The sequence below is a fragment of the Dasypus novemcinctus genome, chromosome 1 (genome assembly GCF_030445035.2).
Source record: "Dasypus novemcinctus isolate mDasNov1 chromosome 1, mDasNov1.1.hap2, whole genome shotgun sequence".
Taxonomy (NCBI): domain Eukaryota; kingdom Metazoa; phylum Chordata; class Mammalia; order Cingulata; family Dasypodidae; genus Dasypus; species Dasypus novemcinctus.
In genome coordinates, this window is record NC_080673.1 from 97,833,600 (window position 1) to 97,852,739 (window position 19,140).

The window sequence follows — 19,140 nt, forward strand, 5'->3', positions numbered from 1 at the left end:
TTTTCAATAAAACTATTTGATATTTTTTAAAGTATAAGGTTGGTCACTAGTAAAAGAAAACTTGACTAAAGTGATTTTAAAAATTACTTTAAAGCTTGGCAGCCCAAAACTGATGTAGCAACTCAAGGATGTCATCAAGGAATGAGCTGTTCCTGTCACATCTACTGTCCTTAGTACAGGGCTTTTTTCCATAGCACAGGGCTGAAAAACAGCTGCTGCTCCTCTAGGCCTTGTATCTACTTTGTATGCAGGAGAAAGAGAAATGTTAGAGAGCAAAGAGTAACAGTATGATCTTCAGGGATGTGGATGTCGCTCAAGTGATTGGGCTTCTGCCTACCATATGGGAGAACCAGGGTTTGATCCCTGGGGCCTCCTGGTGAAAAAAAAAAAGCATGCCCATGTGGCAAGCTGAGTGCCTTCACAGTGAGCCAGTGCCCACTCAAGTGAGTCAACTTGATGAGGCAACAAAAGAAAGATGAAGGGGAGAGTCAAGGTGAGGCACAGCAGAAACCAGGAACTGAAGTGGCTCAGGTGACAGGGAACCTCTCCCCACATCAGAGGTCCCCAGGATCAAATCCCAGTGAATCCTAGAGGAAAAAACGAGAAGAGAAGACAAAAAGAGAAATAGATACAAAAGATCACACAGTGAATGGACACGGACAGCAAAAAACCCCAACAGGGCAGGGGAGGGGGAGGAGGGGGAGGGAGAAAGTATGTTCTTCAAAAGATTTGCCTTATTCTTTGGGAATGAAGCCCTCCCCAAGGACTCATACTTATATCTCATTGGACAAAACTGTGACATATAGCCAGCAGTAGGTACAAAAGTGACTAGGGCTTTTCAATTTCTATACTTTGGGAATGCAAGAGAAAAGAGGTTAAAGTAGGTATTGGTTGAACCAAGCTAAGGTCTACCTTTCAGGTTTTCTAATTATTTGGTGTAAGTTTTTCTTTACTGGTATATTGTAAGACTATGAGTAGAAAATAATGTGTTTTGGTAAACTTTGATTACCACAGTGCCTTGCAAGTGATTCTCATTTCTCTGACAATTATGTAATCTAAAGATTTTCCTTTGGTTACTCTTTCCTCATGTCAACGCTGGCTACTTACCTGAAGCTTTCCTGCTTCATTGAGTTGGCTCATTAGAGAGGACAATTTAATTGTAATATTGCTCAGAATGTTTTGAAATTTCAAAACTTAAAAAACGGGTTGGGGAAAATCATATAAAAATATGATTGGTCAACAAATGACTTTTTTCAAGAGAGTTCAAAAGGTGCATATTGGAATGAAGAAAAAGATTATCAATTGGAAGTTAAGAGTAATTTAATTAAAACTGTTTTAGCCATTAAGAGTTCCAAGGGAAAAAAATAAGAACAATTCAATCATTTAATTACAAAGATTTTCAAATTGATGCTTTATGCTGTTTTTCCTTCAAAACAGATCTGGTTCCTCTCCCTCAACTATCTTTTTCTTAATTATAAACCATGGGGGATGAAGATAAAGCAATTCAACCTGAAGGCTTAGTGCCACCCACAGCCTATCTGCCTCCAGAAACACAGGTAAGTCTATGATCAAATATCATAGCTTTTAAGGAAAAGACTTTGTATTTCTAAATCTATGAAATGTTTGTGTTCTCTTCAGTCCCTACAACTCAATTAAAATTTCCCTCAATTCTTAATCCCCAAACTCATACATTTCATGGTAGTTTTGACGAGGAGGTTTCCTAGCTAAAGCCATTAACACCTGGCTCCTGATGCTGGAAAATGGAGGACCTGTGAAATGCTTTGTGTTTGCAACCCTAGAATGGTTCTGGTTTCTTCCCTCTCTCCTTTTTGGCTTAAATTCAAGTAGATGAATGAATGTGAGTTGGTTTTCACCACATATAGTAATCTTTTTTGAAACACTTCAGATTATTTAATGCCTATTCCCTATCAAATATTTTTATTTTTATTTTTGAAGATACATAGATCACAAAAATTGTTACATTAAAAAATATAAGAGGTTCCCATATACCCTTCTCCCACCCCCCACACACACCCACTCCTCCCACATCAACAACCTCTTTCATCTTTGTGGCACATTCATTGCATTTGGTGAATACATTTTGGAGCTCTGCTGTACTGCATGGATTATAGTTTACATTGTAGTTTACACTCTTCCCCAGTCCATTTAGTGGGTTATGGCAGAATATGTAATGTCATCAGATCTTAAATATGCTGGTTTTAAAAACCAATAGTATGAAATATAGTAAATTCAATATGACTCAAGCATGTTTAATACCATAAATGTGACTCAATGCTAAGTACTTATAGTTTAGTTTTTGTTCTAAGCACCAGCTGATTACTTAGTAATAAAGCTGTGCTAACCTGGATTTTAGTAATGGAAATTTGATTTGTGATGTGATAATTCAGTTCTTATTTTAATGTACACCAAACATACAGTTTTAAGGATTTTTTTTTTACTGCTTTGTACACAGGAGCAGTCAGTTGTAAACTTCAAAAGTGCAGATGGAAATGAACCAACAAAAGGAAGTAATCTGTTGAATAGCAGAGAAAAAGACCTACAAGAACCACCGTGTGAATCAAATCATCTGCACAGACTGAGAGGAACATTTGCTTGCCCTCCACATGGATTACTGTCTAGAGTAATAACAAATGGTATGTAAATAGTAAGAGCAAAAAGAGAGGATAAAAGATAAAGTTATAACAAGAGGTTCTAAAAAAAAACTTTACTGCTCTCACATAAACACTACTACGTGAACAATTCATACTGGTAGTTAACTCTGTTCCACAAAGTCATTTAGGGCCCAGGCTGACAGGGCTCCACTATCTTCAACACAGAGCTTCCAAAATCACTATGGTCACCACCGTTCTAACCAGCAGGAAGTGAGAAAGAGCAGAGAGCAAGGGCCTTCTCCTTTTCTTCAAATCCAGTGAGATCCAATGAGAAAAAAATGTGTGAAATCACTTGTAAACAAAAAAGCACACCATAAATGTATGTTATTATTGTTAAGTAATGTAATATTTGAGCAAACATATCTCAATTTCTACTTCCAAATGAATCCTGTCAATTTTTTAAGTAAAGAACTTGATTTGTAATTCACATTATTCCAATAGAGCTGCCATTACTTAAAACATTTTTGGGATTTGTCTTTGGGGATAAATTTGAGTTCTGAGTATATCTAAAGATATTTGAATAATATCTAAATATATTATTCTGATTAATTTGAAAAAAAGAAATGTTCAGATTCAATAATGTCTTTTTTGTTTATAAAGGAAGTATGTGTGTATGTGTGTGTATGTGTATTTGTGCGTTTGTGTTGGGAAATGTGTAATACAGTAGAGGAAAGGAGAAGGGGCTTGAAAAGTGTCTATAAAGACAAATTTTAAAACAATTTCAAAAATTGTGTGGAATGACAGCCTCTTTGAAGTATATTTATGGCTTCCCAAAGTAAATATGTTGAGTAATATAAAATATTATCTAGAAGTTGTGTTTACTGAAAAATTAGACTCACTTCTTTATAGTTATACTTCGTGGATGAACTCTGAAAGATATTTTTATCATCTGGGACATTTTTCCATCTGGGACTATGGAAAAGCCAGGTATAATATATGTAGACCCTAGATGTGTTTTTAATGAAAGTAAATAAAGTTCTAACTAGCCTGAGGAAAAAAATCTCAAACTTTCTTTGGACCACAGAGAAAACCAGCTTCTAAAATATGCAGTAGCTGATAAGTAAGCAGGTCATTTTGTCCTCTTTATTTTCTTTTAACCTTTACCATTAAAATTATGGCAAATTTCTAGTTAAAACAGTTACAGTAAAATAGATATGGATTGACATAAGGAAATGATGAAAATAAATGACAGGATTTTGAGACTCAAACTTTTAAAAAATCTATAATCAATGTCCGAAAGTATGCCTAAGAGATGGAGTTAATTTGTGTATAAATACTCCATCACCTGATTTCCAGCACTTCTGGTCCTTGAGTTTTCAAGACTACTTTTTCCTATACCTCCCCTGTGAATATTAGTATTTTCTGATGATCCCACTTGAGAAGTAAAACTTACATGTAAAAATATGATTTTCCAAAATCATAAATGAGAAATAAATTGTTAACTGAACTGTAAGTGATGTAGAAAAACCTTATAAATGTACATTTGCTATGTATTTACACTTACATTGTGCTTCACAGTTTACAAAAAGCTCTCCCTGAGATACCTTTAGCAAATTCATTTACTTAAATATGATTTAATCTATGAAAAATTGCTTATATGTATGAGAGGAGCAAATCCCTTTTGCTTCTGAGAGGTGAGCTACAATTATTTTGTTTTGTTTCCTGCTTTTTATTTTTTTATTTTGAAAAATTTTATAGAGCATATTACTTTTATAAGAGAAATGTTTAAGAAATGTTTTCATAATTTTGTTGGCAACATAATAATCCTCTGTTATCTTGTCAATTTGTTATTCTTCTAAGATCTTAGAGGTAGTGAACTGGCATTCATAAGACTATTTGGATTGAAGATCTCTATACTAGACATTTGGAGGGGAAAAAAAGGATAAACTGAAGCCAATTCATGCATTGAAAGCGTTTATGGTCTGTTGTGGGTTGAATTGTGTTCCCCATAAAGATACATTCAAGTGCCAACTCCTGGTATCTGTGAGTGTGACTTTACTTGAAAATAGAGTCTTTGTAATTAGTAGATGTAATTAGTTTCGATGATGTCATACTGGATCAGGCTGGGCCCTAATTCAATGTGACTGCTGTCCTTATAAAAAGAGGGAAATTTGGACCCAGAGATATAGACACAGAGGGAAGATAGACATTTAAGAATGAGGCAGAGATTGGAACCAACAAGTGCCTGGAGCTACCAAAACTTGAAAGGCAAGGAAGGATTTTCCCCTAGAGGTTTTAGAGAAAGCATGGTCTTGCCAATACATTGACTTCAGACTTCTAGTCTCCAGAACTGTGAGAGAATAAATTTCTGTTGTTTACATCACCTAGTTTGTGGTATTTTGTTGTGCAGCCCTAGCAGACTAATACATGGTATAGTTAGAAGGTCAAAACATATGCAGCTGAGAATTACAGGGAATATAATTGTTGGTTTGAGACTTGGAAGTAAGCATCTAAATGCATTATATCAAAGACTATGTTTTAGTTTCCTAGGCTCCTGAAATGCGATATACTAGAAATTGGTTGGCTTTTAAATGGGAATTTATTTGCTTGCAAGTTTATAAAAAGTCCAAATCTAAGGCATCATTAGGCAATGCCTTCTCCCCAAAGACCGGCTGTTGGTGATCCTGGCAAGGCACGTGGCAGCATCTGCTCCCTTCTCTTCTGGGTTTTGTGTTTGCGTCAGCTTCTGGCTTCCTTTGGCTTTCTTTCTTAGCTTGTGTGTTTCTCTCCATATTCATCCCATTTATAAATGACTCCAGTAAGAGAATTAAGACCTATTAAAGGTCAGGCTTTACTGAAGTAACCTAATCAAAAGATTCCATCTACAGTAAGTTTACATGCCCAGGAAAGGACCAGCCCCAAGAACGGGATTTTCTGGAGTCCACAAAAGACTCAAATGGCCACAATCCCTAAATATGTTATGTGTGTTTTCTAAGCACAAAGATAGTGGAGATGGAGAAGCACTGGATTCCTCTAGGTTCTTGGCTATATTGCATAAATGAATTTAAGATATCACTTTAGTTAGGTCAGTACAAAAAATTCATTTGGGAAATGGGGCAAAGAGCAGAGCTTGCTGAAAAATGGGAGAGAAAAATGGAAATACACACCAAGATTTGGTGTGTACTTCCCCAGGCAGAGAGCCGTCTCTGCCTCGTGTGATTACCTTTTGAACTGTTAATTATTCCACCCCCTTGCTAGTGAGAAGAAAATGGGTCCCATTGGTTATTGGTTACTCCATCTATGGTGGGGGCCAAAGGTGAAGCCTTTTTGTAATATCTGGGGTCAAGGGGAGATCCCGGAAAGAGAAACTGGGACCTCAATTTTAAACTCAAGGTCCCAGCAAGGTCTTGTAGCCATGTTGTCTGCCAGCCATGTTGTGGGTCATCTTCTCCTCCATTACCCGGTACTAATCTGCCTCAACTGTACCATATATAACCAAGGCACAATGATCAAAATTAGGAAATTAACACTGATATACTACTACTATATAACTTACAGCCTTTATTTAAATCTGAATGTTCTTATTATCAAAAGAAAAAAAACTACATTTTAGGATCAAATCTATGATTATATGTTGCATTTATTTGTCCTGAACTGTATACTGAGTATGTGAAAGGAAGGAAAGATTAGAAAATTAAAAAGTGGTTCTGAAATAGTAAAGTGAAGCTTCTTAATTCTAACTTGCTGAATTCAGTATAAAGTTGGGTTTGTGCTATGATAAAATAGAATTTAGTAGCTGGCAATTCTTGTTTTGCCTCCATGATTGCATAAAAATTCCATCTCTTATAGTCAGTCGAGAAATACTGAAGGCCCCTTAGTTATTTCACTTTTATAACCTTCATAAGCTTAGAAAATCTGGAACAATTCTGTGAGAGTTAAAATAAAGGAAGACCAAACATTAGTTTTGGTCTCTGATAGACAAAATATTATACAATGAACAATGCTCTCACTTAAACCCCAAAAAATCTGAAAAAAATATTTAAGTCCTTTAAAAATATATCTTTGATCTGCCCAGAAATAAGAAATCATTAGATACAAAAACAAACAAACAACAACAACAACAATAACGAAAAACCCTGTAAGTGGAAGAGGTAATTAAGTGCTCAAACTGGCTGTCATTCTGGAGGCTTCTGTCAAACCCCAGTGAACTTGAGATTCTGTTTGAGAGCTACGTGGAATACAGAGGACAGGAAACTAAGCCAGAGCCTGCCCAAGAGGGCAGAAATATAACAAAAGAAATCTTTTTCGCTCACCCACGTTAAGTTGGAACCCATTATAATGGTGAAGTAAACCTGCGCTGCCAATGGGAATTGCAAACAAACGGATCTGTCTGGAGTTTGGGGCTGACTAGGGAAGATGTGGCCACTAAAACTTCATAACTTCATGCTGATTTGTGCTGAAAATTCACATTACCTGTGTTAGTCAGACAATCCCTCAAGTGAAAAATTTATCTAAAAGTGTCCTAGGTTGTGTTACCGTAAGGACAGCTATTTCCAATAGACAGGCCTGCCCAATCCCATGATACAAAGTACAAACATGCCTGTTAGTGAGAAGGTGATTTATTGCGAGTGCACAAGCAAGGAACTGGTGGAGTCTTCCCAAAACTAGTTCAAAGTGAGAATGGGATCTAGGGTTTTTAAAGGCAAAGGAGAGGGTAAGGGGAAAAGAAAAGTTAAAAAAACAAAACAGGTGATGCCAGAGGTCTCATGAGGAGAGTATGTCCAATTTCTCAGTCCTGTGTTGTCTCAAGCATATCCACCTTGTTCTTGCTTTTAGCAAGTACAAGGCCTTCATGGCTCCTTTCTCAGATAAAATTATCCTTCTTGCAGTATGACAGGAGATGGGGGATTGAATCAGGGAGGGCCACGGAAGATTCAAAGGTACTGATAATAGTCCATTTCTTGAGATGTTTGTGATTACCTAGTTGTTCTTGTTACTCATGTTTTTTGTAACTTACAGTTCTAAATATTGTATATATATTCAGTATTTTAAAACATAATTTTAAAATCATATCAAAGGCTGCATATGACAATTTATTGGTAGAAACTAGTTTTCCTGGTTTATTTCAGTTACCATGGTTGTTCTTCTGTGGGCTGTAGTTTGGTCAATTACCGGCAGTGAATGTCTTCCTGGAGGTAACCTATTTGGAATTATCATCCTGTTCTATTGTGCCATCATTGGAGGTAAACTTTTGCAGCTCATTAAGTTACCCACATTGCCTCCACTGCCTCCTCTTCTTGGTAAGTGCTAAACATTTGCTATTTTCTTCAGGTAAATCATGTTTTTAAATGGAAATAAAATAGTAGTTTGGAAAGCTTTGAGGAATAAAGGTATATTTGGCATACTAAAGACAATTTGTGTCCACTTGCAAAAACCGATGGTTAAATTTTGAGGAATTTGGTGACATAGTTTTAAGCATGTCCATTTTATAAAGTTTACAAACTTGTAATTAAATAACATTTAAAACTAGGGCAACAAATACTCAAAACTGATCACTTACTAATTATTTTCCTCCGTATTTCCCTAATCTATTACAAGTGGCTTAGGTCTACATTTTAAGCTTCAATAAATTGTTGACAGATTAATGGAATGTAAGGTTAGTACAGCACTTTTGGATAGCAATTTGTCAATGCCTAAAAAATGATCAGTACCTAAATCCTGGGTCCTAACATTTCCACTACTAAGAATTATCCTCTGAACTTACTTACATAAACCTTCAAAGATTTATGTGGACAAGGATCATGTTGGTCTATCTCCCCTCTGTATTACCAGGGTCTATCTCTATCTAGTATGGGCCTACCATGAAGTAGGCACTCAGTAAATAAATACTGGATGTATGAATTGTGCTCATTTCAACACAGTTTGTAATAGAAAAGTCTGACAACTTCTCTAAAATTCACTAATTAGTCCAAAAATTATTGTACTGCCAAACAATGAGATATTATTGCAGCTATTTAAAAAAAAGGTTAAGGCAAATATACGCGTACTTCAATGAGAAAATGTCCAGGATATGTTAAGTGAAAAAATTGCACAACAGTATATAAGTGTGCTCCCGTTTGTAGACAACACAAAAGAGTACACACACACACATATAGACAAGCATACTTCAGTAGGGACAGAAATTTTCTTCAAGGGCACAGGAAACCCTTAACATTGGAAACCTTTGAGTAATGAAGATGGAAATTTGCAGTTGAGGTAGGGCATGTATTTGCCATTTTACACTCATCTGTAATTTTATCACAAGCACATATTACACTTATTTCTATTTCTTTTCAAAACATCTGTTGTTAGGCCTATTCATTCTGTTCCCAATAAACATTTTAGAAAGACCACATATGCAGAGTTTTGAACTTAGAAACCCTCTAGATTAGAGGGCAGAAATGATAGATGTATGAAAGTCATGCTTTTATGGCTAAAGGTTTCTGGAGAAAGTCAGAAAAAGCCAAACTTGTAATTCATCTCTATTCTCATAGCTTTCACCACAAAATACCCTGACTTTAGTGAACTTACGTGGTCGCTTAAAGTGTGGTGCTTCTAAGGACACAGTGAGTAGAGGGTATGGTTGTAGAACAGAGGGTAGAAGCCTCCACGGTCTCTGATGGAGAAATTCTTCCTCTTTATATGGGTGTTTTGGCTTGCCAGCCTGCTGTGCCCAATGCCAAATAATTAGTTGGCTTAAACACAAAGAATTTATCATCTCAGTTTTGGAGGCTACCATTCTTGTTCCTTCCAGGGTCATTAGCATCTAGCACAGGCTTGCTGGCAATCCTTGGGGTTCCTGAGCCTTATCTCTGCTTTCCCTTTCCTCTTCCAGGTTCTCACTGCCTTCCTGCTTCTCCCTGTGGCCTTCTCTTTATAAGGCGTCCAGTGATCCAGATTAAGACCCACTGTCATTTAGTTGAGTCACACCTTAACTAAAAATAACATCTTCAAGAGGTCCTATTTACACTGGGCCCACATCCACAGGAATGTGGATTAAGAACATGTCTAAATTGGGGTACATAATTCAATCTACTGCAATAGGCGTGTGCTGTCAGTGAGGGCAGAATTCTCTCACAGACTACTCAGTTTCCTCAGTTACACTCAGCTAAATTCAGTTCTGAGTGTGCTGCATGTTCTCTTCATACCTTTTAATAAATCACTCTTTCCCAGAAACTTCTTAACTTCTCTAACCCCACTTTGTTCCCTTTTCCCGTCCATGGACTCTTCGTACTCAACCTTCCCATCTCAACTCCTATAACACCTCCTCGTGCTTTCATAAATTCAGGAATGTCAGTTTATTTATCTTGCTTACCTATAGGCTGAAAGCTTGTGAGGTATAGTACCTGAGTCTTTGTTCACTATTATATCCCTAATACCTCTAATATCTACCATAATATCTAAAATACCCAAGGCATCAGGTAAATGTTGAACAACTGAATGAAAGAAGAGTCACTAACTGACATGACAGGGTAATGTTGTCCATCTCATCTTAACTTACTTGTAAGCCTTTGCTCAGAAACAAGGTAGGTTAGATGTTTTTTATTAAATTATCTGATTTGAAGGTAAAATGAAATCTATAAAAGTATTTATTGATATTTCTGGTAATTCGTGGACATAGCAAAGTTAATTCGACATAGCAAGGAGGTGTTTACTGTTTACACACAAAGGGATGACTGAATAGGCATTGTAATAGAACATTTTCTGTTTAGAATTTGATCACATTCTCTATCCAAATGCTGCATCCTGTTTCTCACTTTCTAGGTTCATTTATTTTAGGAATATTAATTATCCTAATCTATTTTTATCTGTATATTAAAGTCTTTTTTTAGTTCCTCTAATTGGTTATATTATTTTTGTTGTTTTTTTTAAATTAAAAGTTTAACTTAATTTCAATCAAAACTAAGCAGAAAGGAACCAGTTCCCGGGATTATATAGTAGTCTCTTTCATATCACATATGCTGCAAAATATTTTCTGTATTTAAAAACTAACTAAAGCATTGTTTGCTTTCCCCATTCAAGGCATGCTCCTTGCTGGGTTTCTCATCAGAAATATCCCAGTAGTCAGTGATCAAGTACAGATCATGCACAGGTGGTCATCCTCTCTGAGAAACATAGCCCTGTCTATCCTATTGGTTCGTGCTGGCCTTGGGCTTGATTCAAAGGTATGAAGTGTAGTTTTATAGTTACTGAATAGGAATTTTATTTCTCCAATCCTGCAAGTATTTAAAATCCCTGCACTTTTTAAAATGGATGTAGCATTTTATATGACAATCTCAAGAAAAGAAAGGAATTTCTTTCATGCAAGACTGCTTTTCAGGTAGGAGTCCGTTTCACAAGACCTCTGAAGACCTCTCCCTACTTTTTCTTGGAGAAAGGTGGACTTATTGCTTGTAGGGGCAGCACCAAGAATAAAGGTCCCCTTTTTCTCTGACAGAGATATAGGCCATATTTATAAACAATGATCAAAGTGAAAGAAAACATCATATTTTTGGAGTGCTTAGGGACAACTATACTGGCTCAGGAAACTGCCTCATATTAATATATAGAGTAAGACTGTGTATTTTTTAATTCTTTTTTTTCTCATTTATGTTTTTGAATGCAGGAATGAGTGTTCTTGAGAGATGTCATGAAACAAATGAGGCTCTTCTCCCTAGCCTCATTCTGGGCCCACAAATAAAAAAGATAATGCTGAGAGGGAGGATTAATTAGCTAAGTGTGGGAGTTATGAGCACAGACTCTGGAAGCTGCCTGCCTAGTTTCAAAGTCTTGCTCTACCACTCACCAGATTCATTACCTTGAACAAAATAAGTTATGTCTCAGCACTTTCACTTGTGATTTTATAGATGAGGACATCTGAAATACATAACAATATTACCTGTCTTCTAGAGTTGCTATGAAGACTACATATATTGTCTCTAAAACACCTCTAACACTGAAATATTTGTTAAATAAAACTCATTACCTAGAAGATTCATGATGATTGTAATTGCACCCTTCAAAACCAGATATGGTCTGAACACTGAAGCAAAGCATTTAAGGTCATCTTCTCTGCATGTGTTTAGAGAACTATTTTAGTATGTCTATATTTATATTGCAGGCCCTGAAGAAGTTGAAGGGTGTTTGCGTAAGACTATCCATGGGTCCTTGTCTTGTGGAGGCGTGTACATCTGCTCTTCTCGCCCACTTCCTAATGGGTTTACCATGGCGATGGGGATTTATACTGGGGTAATGGTTTTTCTTTATCCTTTGAAAGCATGCAGGGACCAGTTAGGACATTCTCTGGTTCCATACAAGAGAATGCTTAAGAGCATTTACTTAAGGACATCAGAAAATGCCACATAGAAATTCAAGTATAATCTAAATACAACAACTTTAAAATATAGTATATGTCTTTGTAGGCACAAACTTTTACAGTGATTATAATCATGTAAGCCAGTTAAAGAAGTCATGGTCTTTTTTTTTTCTTTTACCCATGCCTGGTTCCATGCTGGTGAGACAGATGCCAGATCTCACCTCAAAGTCTGTAGAAACTATCAAAACACACTAACAGCAACACCCCTTCCTTAGCACCATCTGTTGTGACTTGGTGCTTCTACTCTCTTTCTTCACTTTCAGTTCTTACTTCTTATGACTAATACTCTGCAGCGATACTGCTTGGGTTCAAATCCCAGCTCTAGTTTCTAACATGTGACCTTTGGCAAATTATTTACTATATTGCCCTCAATTTCCACATTTGTAAAATGAAGTTAATGATTGCATCTACTTCATAGGGTTGTTGTGAGGATTAAATTAGTTAATATAAGTAAAGTGTTTAAGATGATGTTGAGAACATAGTAAGCACTCCACGGTGCTTTCTGCTGTTGCCGCTGCTGCTATTATATGATTACTATTGCTGTCATTACTATCTCTTGGCTTATTTAACATACCAATCCCGAGAGAAAGCCAAAGCACTGGGTGACAGTTTTCCAAACCTCATAACATAACTGTTTTGTTTAAAAAGGCAGTTTCCTGGGATCTAAAGCCATTAGGTCTTCTATACCTCCTAGAAATCTTCCTTTTTTAGGTAATGTAAATAGTGCCGATGAAGATTTTCCTTGGCCACATTCTGAAAAACTGTTCTGTGGAGCTTGAGTGTGTGTCTCTGGTTTGGCACTTCTCTGCCATTAGAACAACTGTAGTTGTCCCCAATCAAACCTCTAAAAGAGTAGAGGTTATTAAAATTTTAAAAATTAATAAGAAAATCTCGTAAATGCTTAAGGTGCTGCCTGCTTAGTTTTGTTTTAGGTGCTGTATCTCCAGCCGTTGTGGTGCCTTCGATGCTCCTTTTGCAGGGAGGAGGCTATGGTGTCGAAAAAGGTGTCCCAACCTTGCTCATGGCTGCCGGCAGCTTCGATGACATCCTGGCTATCACTGGCTTTAACACGTGCTTGGGCATGGCATTTTCCACGGGTAAACTAATCAATTGACAACGTACCATTCTCTTGAGTTTAGAGTCATGGATAAAAATGTTATAATCATGGCATTTGCTTGATAATTGATTACAGTAAATTAAAAATAGAGAAAACAACTCCAGGAGTTCTGTACCTAGGGATAAAAACAATAGACACTTATGTTTACTGCCTTCCTCCTTCCAGATGAAGACTGCTGAAGTAGTTTTTTTAGAAGGGGAGTGGAAGTACAAAGTAGTAAAATTTACAGAGGAAAGAAAACAGCTTCTGCCTGGGAGTTATCTGGGAAAGTTTAATATTGTGGACATAACACAAAGGATGAGTAGGTTTTTTACTGAACACAAATGACAGGGAGCAGCCCAAGTAGAAGGAACACTCTACTTCTAAAATAGGAACAATTTCTGTTTCCAAGTCCACTTCCCAAGTTTAGGTTCATTTCTCAAGATTAGGAAATAAGATTTGCAACCACATATTATTGACAAAGTGTAATTGTAGCCTAAATTTAGCTTCAGATTATTTCATGGGAACACACCTTCTTGGAAAGTCATTTATTCTCATTCTCTCCACTCCCTATAGTTATCTTCTCATTTTATGATTATATATGATTTATGCCAGTTACCTAGAACCTCATTCCTTCTCATTGCCCCAAATTCTGTCTTCCATCCCCTTCCTGCCCTGTATGTGATAGCACTGGTAGAGTGCTTTTGTAATGTTACCTCCTTATTCCTGCACCAAGGAGGATCTTCCATCATATATATTGGGTCAAGTCAGCACTCTTCTCTTTAACCAAATTTATTTTCTTTCTACTTTCTTGGTACCCACCTTTAAAACAATGATTCTGAGCCTAGAATATGCATGAGCATTACCTGGGGAATTTTTAAAAATACCCAGATATCGGGAAATGGATTTGGCCCAATGGATAGGGCGTCCGCCTACCACATGGGAGGTCCAAGGTTCAAACCCAGGGCCTCCTTGACCCGTGTGGAGCTGGCCCATGCACAGTGCTGATGTGCACAAGGAGTGCCATCCCACACAGGGGTGTCCCCCACGTGGGGGAGCCCCACATGCAAGGAGTGTGCCCCATAAGGACAGCCGCCTAGCGCAATAAAAGTGCAGCTTGCCCAGGAATGGCGCCACACGCACTCTGATGCAGCAAGATGATGCAACAAAAAGAGACACAGATTCTGGGTGCCGCTGACAAGAATACAAGGGAACACAGAAGAACACACAGTGAATGGACACAGAGAGCAGACAACGGGGGGCGGGGGGAGGAGAATGGGAGAGAAATAAATAAATAGACAAATAGATAAATAAATAAATCTTTAAAAAAAAAATACCCAGATATGGACCCTACCTTAGACCAACTAAATCAGAACCTGTGGGAATGGAAACAAGGATAGCCAGGATTGAGAACTACTGTGTTAGAGCAACAGAGTTTGCATTAGAATCACAGAGGGAGAAGGGCAGGGAGGGCAATGGGGACCATAAGGGCTGGGGTTTTTACATCTAGGTTTGTGGGGATGCTTTAGACCTTTTGGATCAGAATTAACGTGGATGCCTCTTTCAAATGTGGATCCCAGGCCCAGGACCTGCCAGACTTCCCAGGGATGGGGCCCAATACTCTTTTTTTTTTTTTTTTTTAACAGCCTTAATATACTAGCACCTGAAACTAATTCATTACTTTCTACACATTTAGAGTAAATTATTTACCGTAAAATGTCAGAGTTATGCTAATATCATAGCTCGATGCTTTTGACAGTCACATGGTTACCTAGCTGAGAACTGTGCTAGCTAAACAAAAAGATGACAGAGGCAATGTTTTTAAGGACAGATGATTTCTACAGTAACAAGAAATCACAATAACTAGTTACTTGGCACATTCTTTCCTTAGAACAGTATGTGAAGAACAGCTTTACATGTTGAGCAATATGATTTTCTGTATAATTTGCTAACAAAGATTTTCTAAATAGAGTTTTACTTACCTCTATAATGATATTTCAAAGAGGTTAAGCAGCAAATGAAGACTCTTCTGAGTGCAATCTCAAGATAATTTTTTTCAGATTTACTTTTAGAATAAACATTTGAGAAGGGGTGGGTCCCCTGTAGTCATTACAATAAGGAAGGCTTTTTAGTTTTTTGTTTGTTTGTTTAGGAGGTACAGGGGATTGAACCCAGGACCTCACACATGGAAAGCAGGCACTCAGCCACTGAGCTGCATCCACTCCCCAATGAAAGATGATTTTCTCGTTTGTTTTGTTTGTTTGTTTTTAGGAGGTACCGGGGATTGAACCCAAGTCCTTGTACATGGGAGTAGGTGCTCAATCACTTGAGCTATATCTGCATCCAAGATTCTTGGATTTTATTGCCAAATTCTTGAATTATTATATTCTATACTTATTAGGGCTACTAATATCAGTGTATATCAATTATTTAAAATAGGCTCTTAAATGGTTAATTTGAAAATGTAACAAGATCTGTCTACTCATCCAACCTATGCATATTATGTATTAACACAAATTAGCTCCGAATTATGAATTTAATCTTTCATATTTTCTTAAGCCCATTGAGTAAACTTTTATTGAAGTAAACATAAAGCATGTACAAATCATACCTTAAGCCTATTTCAAATTTGTCTGCAATAATATGCATACCTTTCTTTTTTTTTTTAGATAGGCCCATTTTATTAGACATTATTTATTTATTTATTTAATCCCCCTACCCCCTACCCCCTTTTCCCTCCCCCTGCTGTTTTTCTGTCTGTATCCATTCGCTGTGTGATCTTCTGTATCTATTTCTCTTTTTGGTCTTCTCTTCTCATTTTCTCTCCTCTAGGATTCACCAGGATTCGATCCTGGGGACCTCTGATGTGGAGGGAGGTTCTCTGTTAGCTGTGCCACCTCAGTTCCTGGTTTCTGCTGTGCTTCACCTTGACTCTTCCCTTGGTTTCTCTTTTGTTGTGTCATTATCTTGCTGCATGACTCGCTTGCACAGGCACTGGCTTACCAGGCAGGCACTCTTACTCTATGGGCCCTCAGTTTGCCACACCACCACTGGCTCACCACGTGGGCACTGGCTCACTGTGCAGTCATGCTTTCTCTTCTTCTTTTTCACCAGGAGGCCCCAGGGATCAAACCCAGGTCCTCCCATATGGTAGGTGGAAGTAAGCCCTATCCCTTGAGCCATATCTCTTTCCCTTATTAGACATTTTAAGTCACATATTTTTTATAATGCAGAGGGCAGGAAATACTGTAAACATTTCCTCATATGTAATTAGATGTTTTATTTTGATGATTGTAGAAATAAAGTTTGTGTGTTTATTGATTAAGAGTTCTGCCTGAAGTTTTCTTTTTGTGTGTTTTTCAGGCTCCACAGTTTTTAATGCCCTCAGAGGTGTTTTAGAGGTGGTAATTGGTGCGGCAACTGGATCTATTCTTGGATTTTTTATTCAGTACTTTCCAAGCAGTGACCAGGTGAAAGAAATAATCTATGGGATATTCATGCCCTAAAATGTGATTCAAAAAACAATTGGAACACATCCTCTAAGCCAAATATGAAGGAAGTGATTTAGATAACAAACCCCATTTTAAAATCTTACTGCTGTGTCAGTGCTGCCCATGAAATTTATGAAGAGCCCTAAAAAGTTAAGATATTTAATGCAATACTGAAATTTTTTCCCTCTAATTTATATTCTGTACACTCCCAGTTTCACTTTAAAACAAATATCAATTCTAATAGGACATGCAATTTAAAAATTTTTCATAATACTCACCTAAATCAAGATACGTAATGGCTTTTTAGTCCCTTGTTTAGAATCAAAATACATTGGAATCTAACACAATCAGATGAACTTTAACATCTCATTGTAATATAGTCCAATATTTCTCACCAAGGACATCAAAATTCTTTATTGCATACAATTATTTCCCATTGAGTTATAAAGGTTTTGTTCGTTTCCCTTTACCCTCTTAAGTTTCATAGGATAGCTAAACATATAGAAATCTTTTCTTTCTAGAAGAGTCAGCATTACTTTAAGATTTCAGGGCATTTTGAATGGAGTTTATCAGAAACGTAATTAAATTAAAACTTTAATTAGAAAATTAATATTTCCATTATTGGAATGTTTGTCTATTTAAATTTCTATTGTGCTGTTACCCAAAAATCTCCAAATAATATTGTCAGTAAAAGATTCTATGAATGCATAAAACAAAGTGGTAGGATTATTCTAATTATACAAAATAAAAATAAAAATGGTAGTTTATTTTTTTTTGCTTACCATGTATGAAATCTGTGGTAAGAACCTAAAAATCATACAGTGCTATACTGTTCAATATGGCAGTCAATAGCCACATGTGGTTATTTAAATTTAAATTAATAAAATTAAAAATTCTGTTTCTCAGGTGCATATCTCAAATGTTCAATAGCCATAATGACTAGTGACTCCTGTTTTCGACAGCACAGATATAGAATGTTTCCATCATTACTGAACATTCTATTGGGCAGCGCCAATCTTGTACAACCCACACAGTAACCCAAGAGGAGAGAACTATTAATATGACCGTTCTACTGATAAGGAAATTGAGGTTTAGAGAGGATAAGTGACTTGAATGGGCCCTGTAGCCAAAAAGCAGTGCAGCTGGGATTGAACTCAGGTGAGCCACCTCTAGATCCTGCATTTCTAAAAACCTGCCTTCTAAACTCATCAAGGAGTTTTTTGTTTTTTGTTTAAAAAGAAACTTTAAAATAAATGTTACATAAAAAATATAGGGGATTCCCATATTCCCCACTCTCTCCCCCTCCCACATTTTCTCACGTTAACAAAATCCTTCATTAGTGTGGTATATTTGTTACAATTGAACACATATTGAAGCATTGCTACTAACCATGAATTATAGTTTACACTGTAGTTTACACTCTGTCCCATGCAATTTTATAAGTTATGACAAAATATATAATGACCTTCATCCGTCATTGCAATGTCATACAGGACAATTCCAATGCCCCAAAAATGCCACCATTTACACCTATTTTTCCCTCTCCTTTCCTTCAGAACTTCCAGTGGCTACTGCCTCCAAATCAGCGATAAAAGTTCTTCCATTGCTAGAATAATAATGTCTATAGTAGAATAATAGTAAGTCTACGTTAGTCCATTGTTCATTCCCCAATCTTGAGGATTCAGGGATGGTGATGCCTCCTCTGCCTCTAATTGAGAGGGGGCTTAGTCCCATGGGCAGGTGAGGGAACTATCTTGCTGATCAAGTTTTAAAGGCTGTACAGGAGAAAGCAAAGGGAGAGAGGTACAACACTCTCAGACTTTTACAGAAAGAAAGCAAACTACTCTCAGTCTACAGCCTCTTAAAGCTTCTTGGTATTCAAGTACTTAGGAAGGAAAACCAAGGAAGCACCAAATTAAGGAGTAAGCAGAGAGACTGAAGATGATGGAGTACGATATCTTTAACCTTCACAAAATCCCTGTAATGTAATTGCTTTCATGGATGAGAAAACAAAGCTTGAAGAGGTTAACCAACTTAGCCCCCTCCTACACCAATAATATAAAAGAGGTACATTTTTAACCCGGTCTCTTGGGCACCAAAGCCTTTTCTTCCTACTCCATTCAGCCCTGTGAAATTCTGCACTCATAACTGTAGCTGAAGGTGATTGGTATTCCTAAAAGAGGAACCTACATTTTTACTTGCACTAACTCTGCTTTTGTCAAGGAAAAGAAAATAAATGTCAAGTTGTCCATTTATGAAAGTAAATGCTGACATTTTTATTTTCCCATAAATCTTTTATATGGAAAAATCAGTAACTAGAAATCAGTTGTTTGAAACAATTGAGCTAATTGACTTTTTTTCCTCTGAAAGGACAAACTTGTGTGGGAAAGAACACTCCTTGTGTTGGGGTTCTCTGTTCTGGCTGTGTTCAGCAGCGTGTATTTTGGTTTCCCTGGATCAGGAGGACTGTGCACTTTGGTCATGGCCTTCCTTGCAGGCATGGGATGGACCAACAAAAAGGTGAATTTCATTTTAAGTTCTACTGTT

The 19,140-nt window shown here is 37.0% G+C and overlaps 1 protein-coding gene across 2 annotated transcripts in view; it reads left to right on the forward strand.

The window, feature by feature from the left end:
* LOC101438747 (sodium/hydrogen exchanger 9B2) overlaps positions 1-19,140 on the forward strand; it is a 50,688-nt gene that overhangs the window by 13,822 nt on the left and 17,726 nt on the right. For both annotated transcript variants that reach the window (XM_023590625.3, XM_023590626.3), the window contains exons 2-9: positions 1,438-1,556; positions 2,474-2,654; positions 7,742-7,912; positions 10,674-10,816; positions 11,752-11,879; positions 12,928-13,103; positions 16,466-16,572; positions 18,964-19,113. In XM_023590625.3, coding sequence (XP_023446393.2) covers positions 1,482-1,556; positions 2,474-2,654; positions 7,742-7,912; positions 10,674-10,816; positions 11,752-11,879; positions 12,928-13,103; positions 16,466-16,572; positions 18,964-19,113 — 1,131 coding nt within the window. In that variant the 5' untranslated portion in view covers positions 1,438-1,481. The remainder of the gene's footprint in view (positions 1-1,437; positions 1,557-2,473; positions 2,655-7,741; positions 7,913-10,673; positions 10,817-11,751; positions 11,880-12,927; positions 13,104-16,465; positions 16,573-18,963; positions 19,114-19,140) is intronic.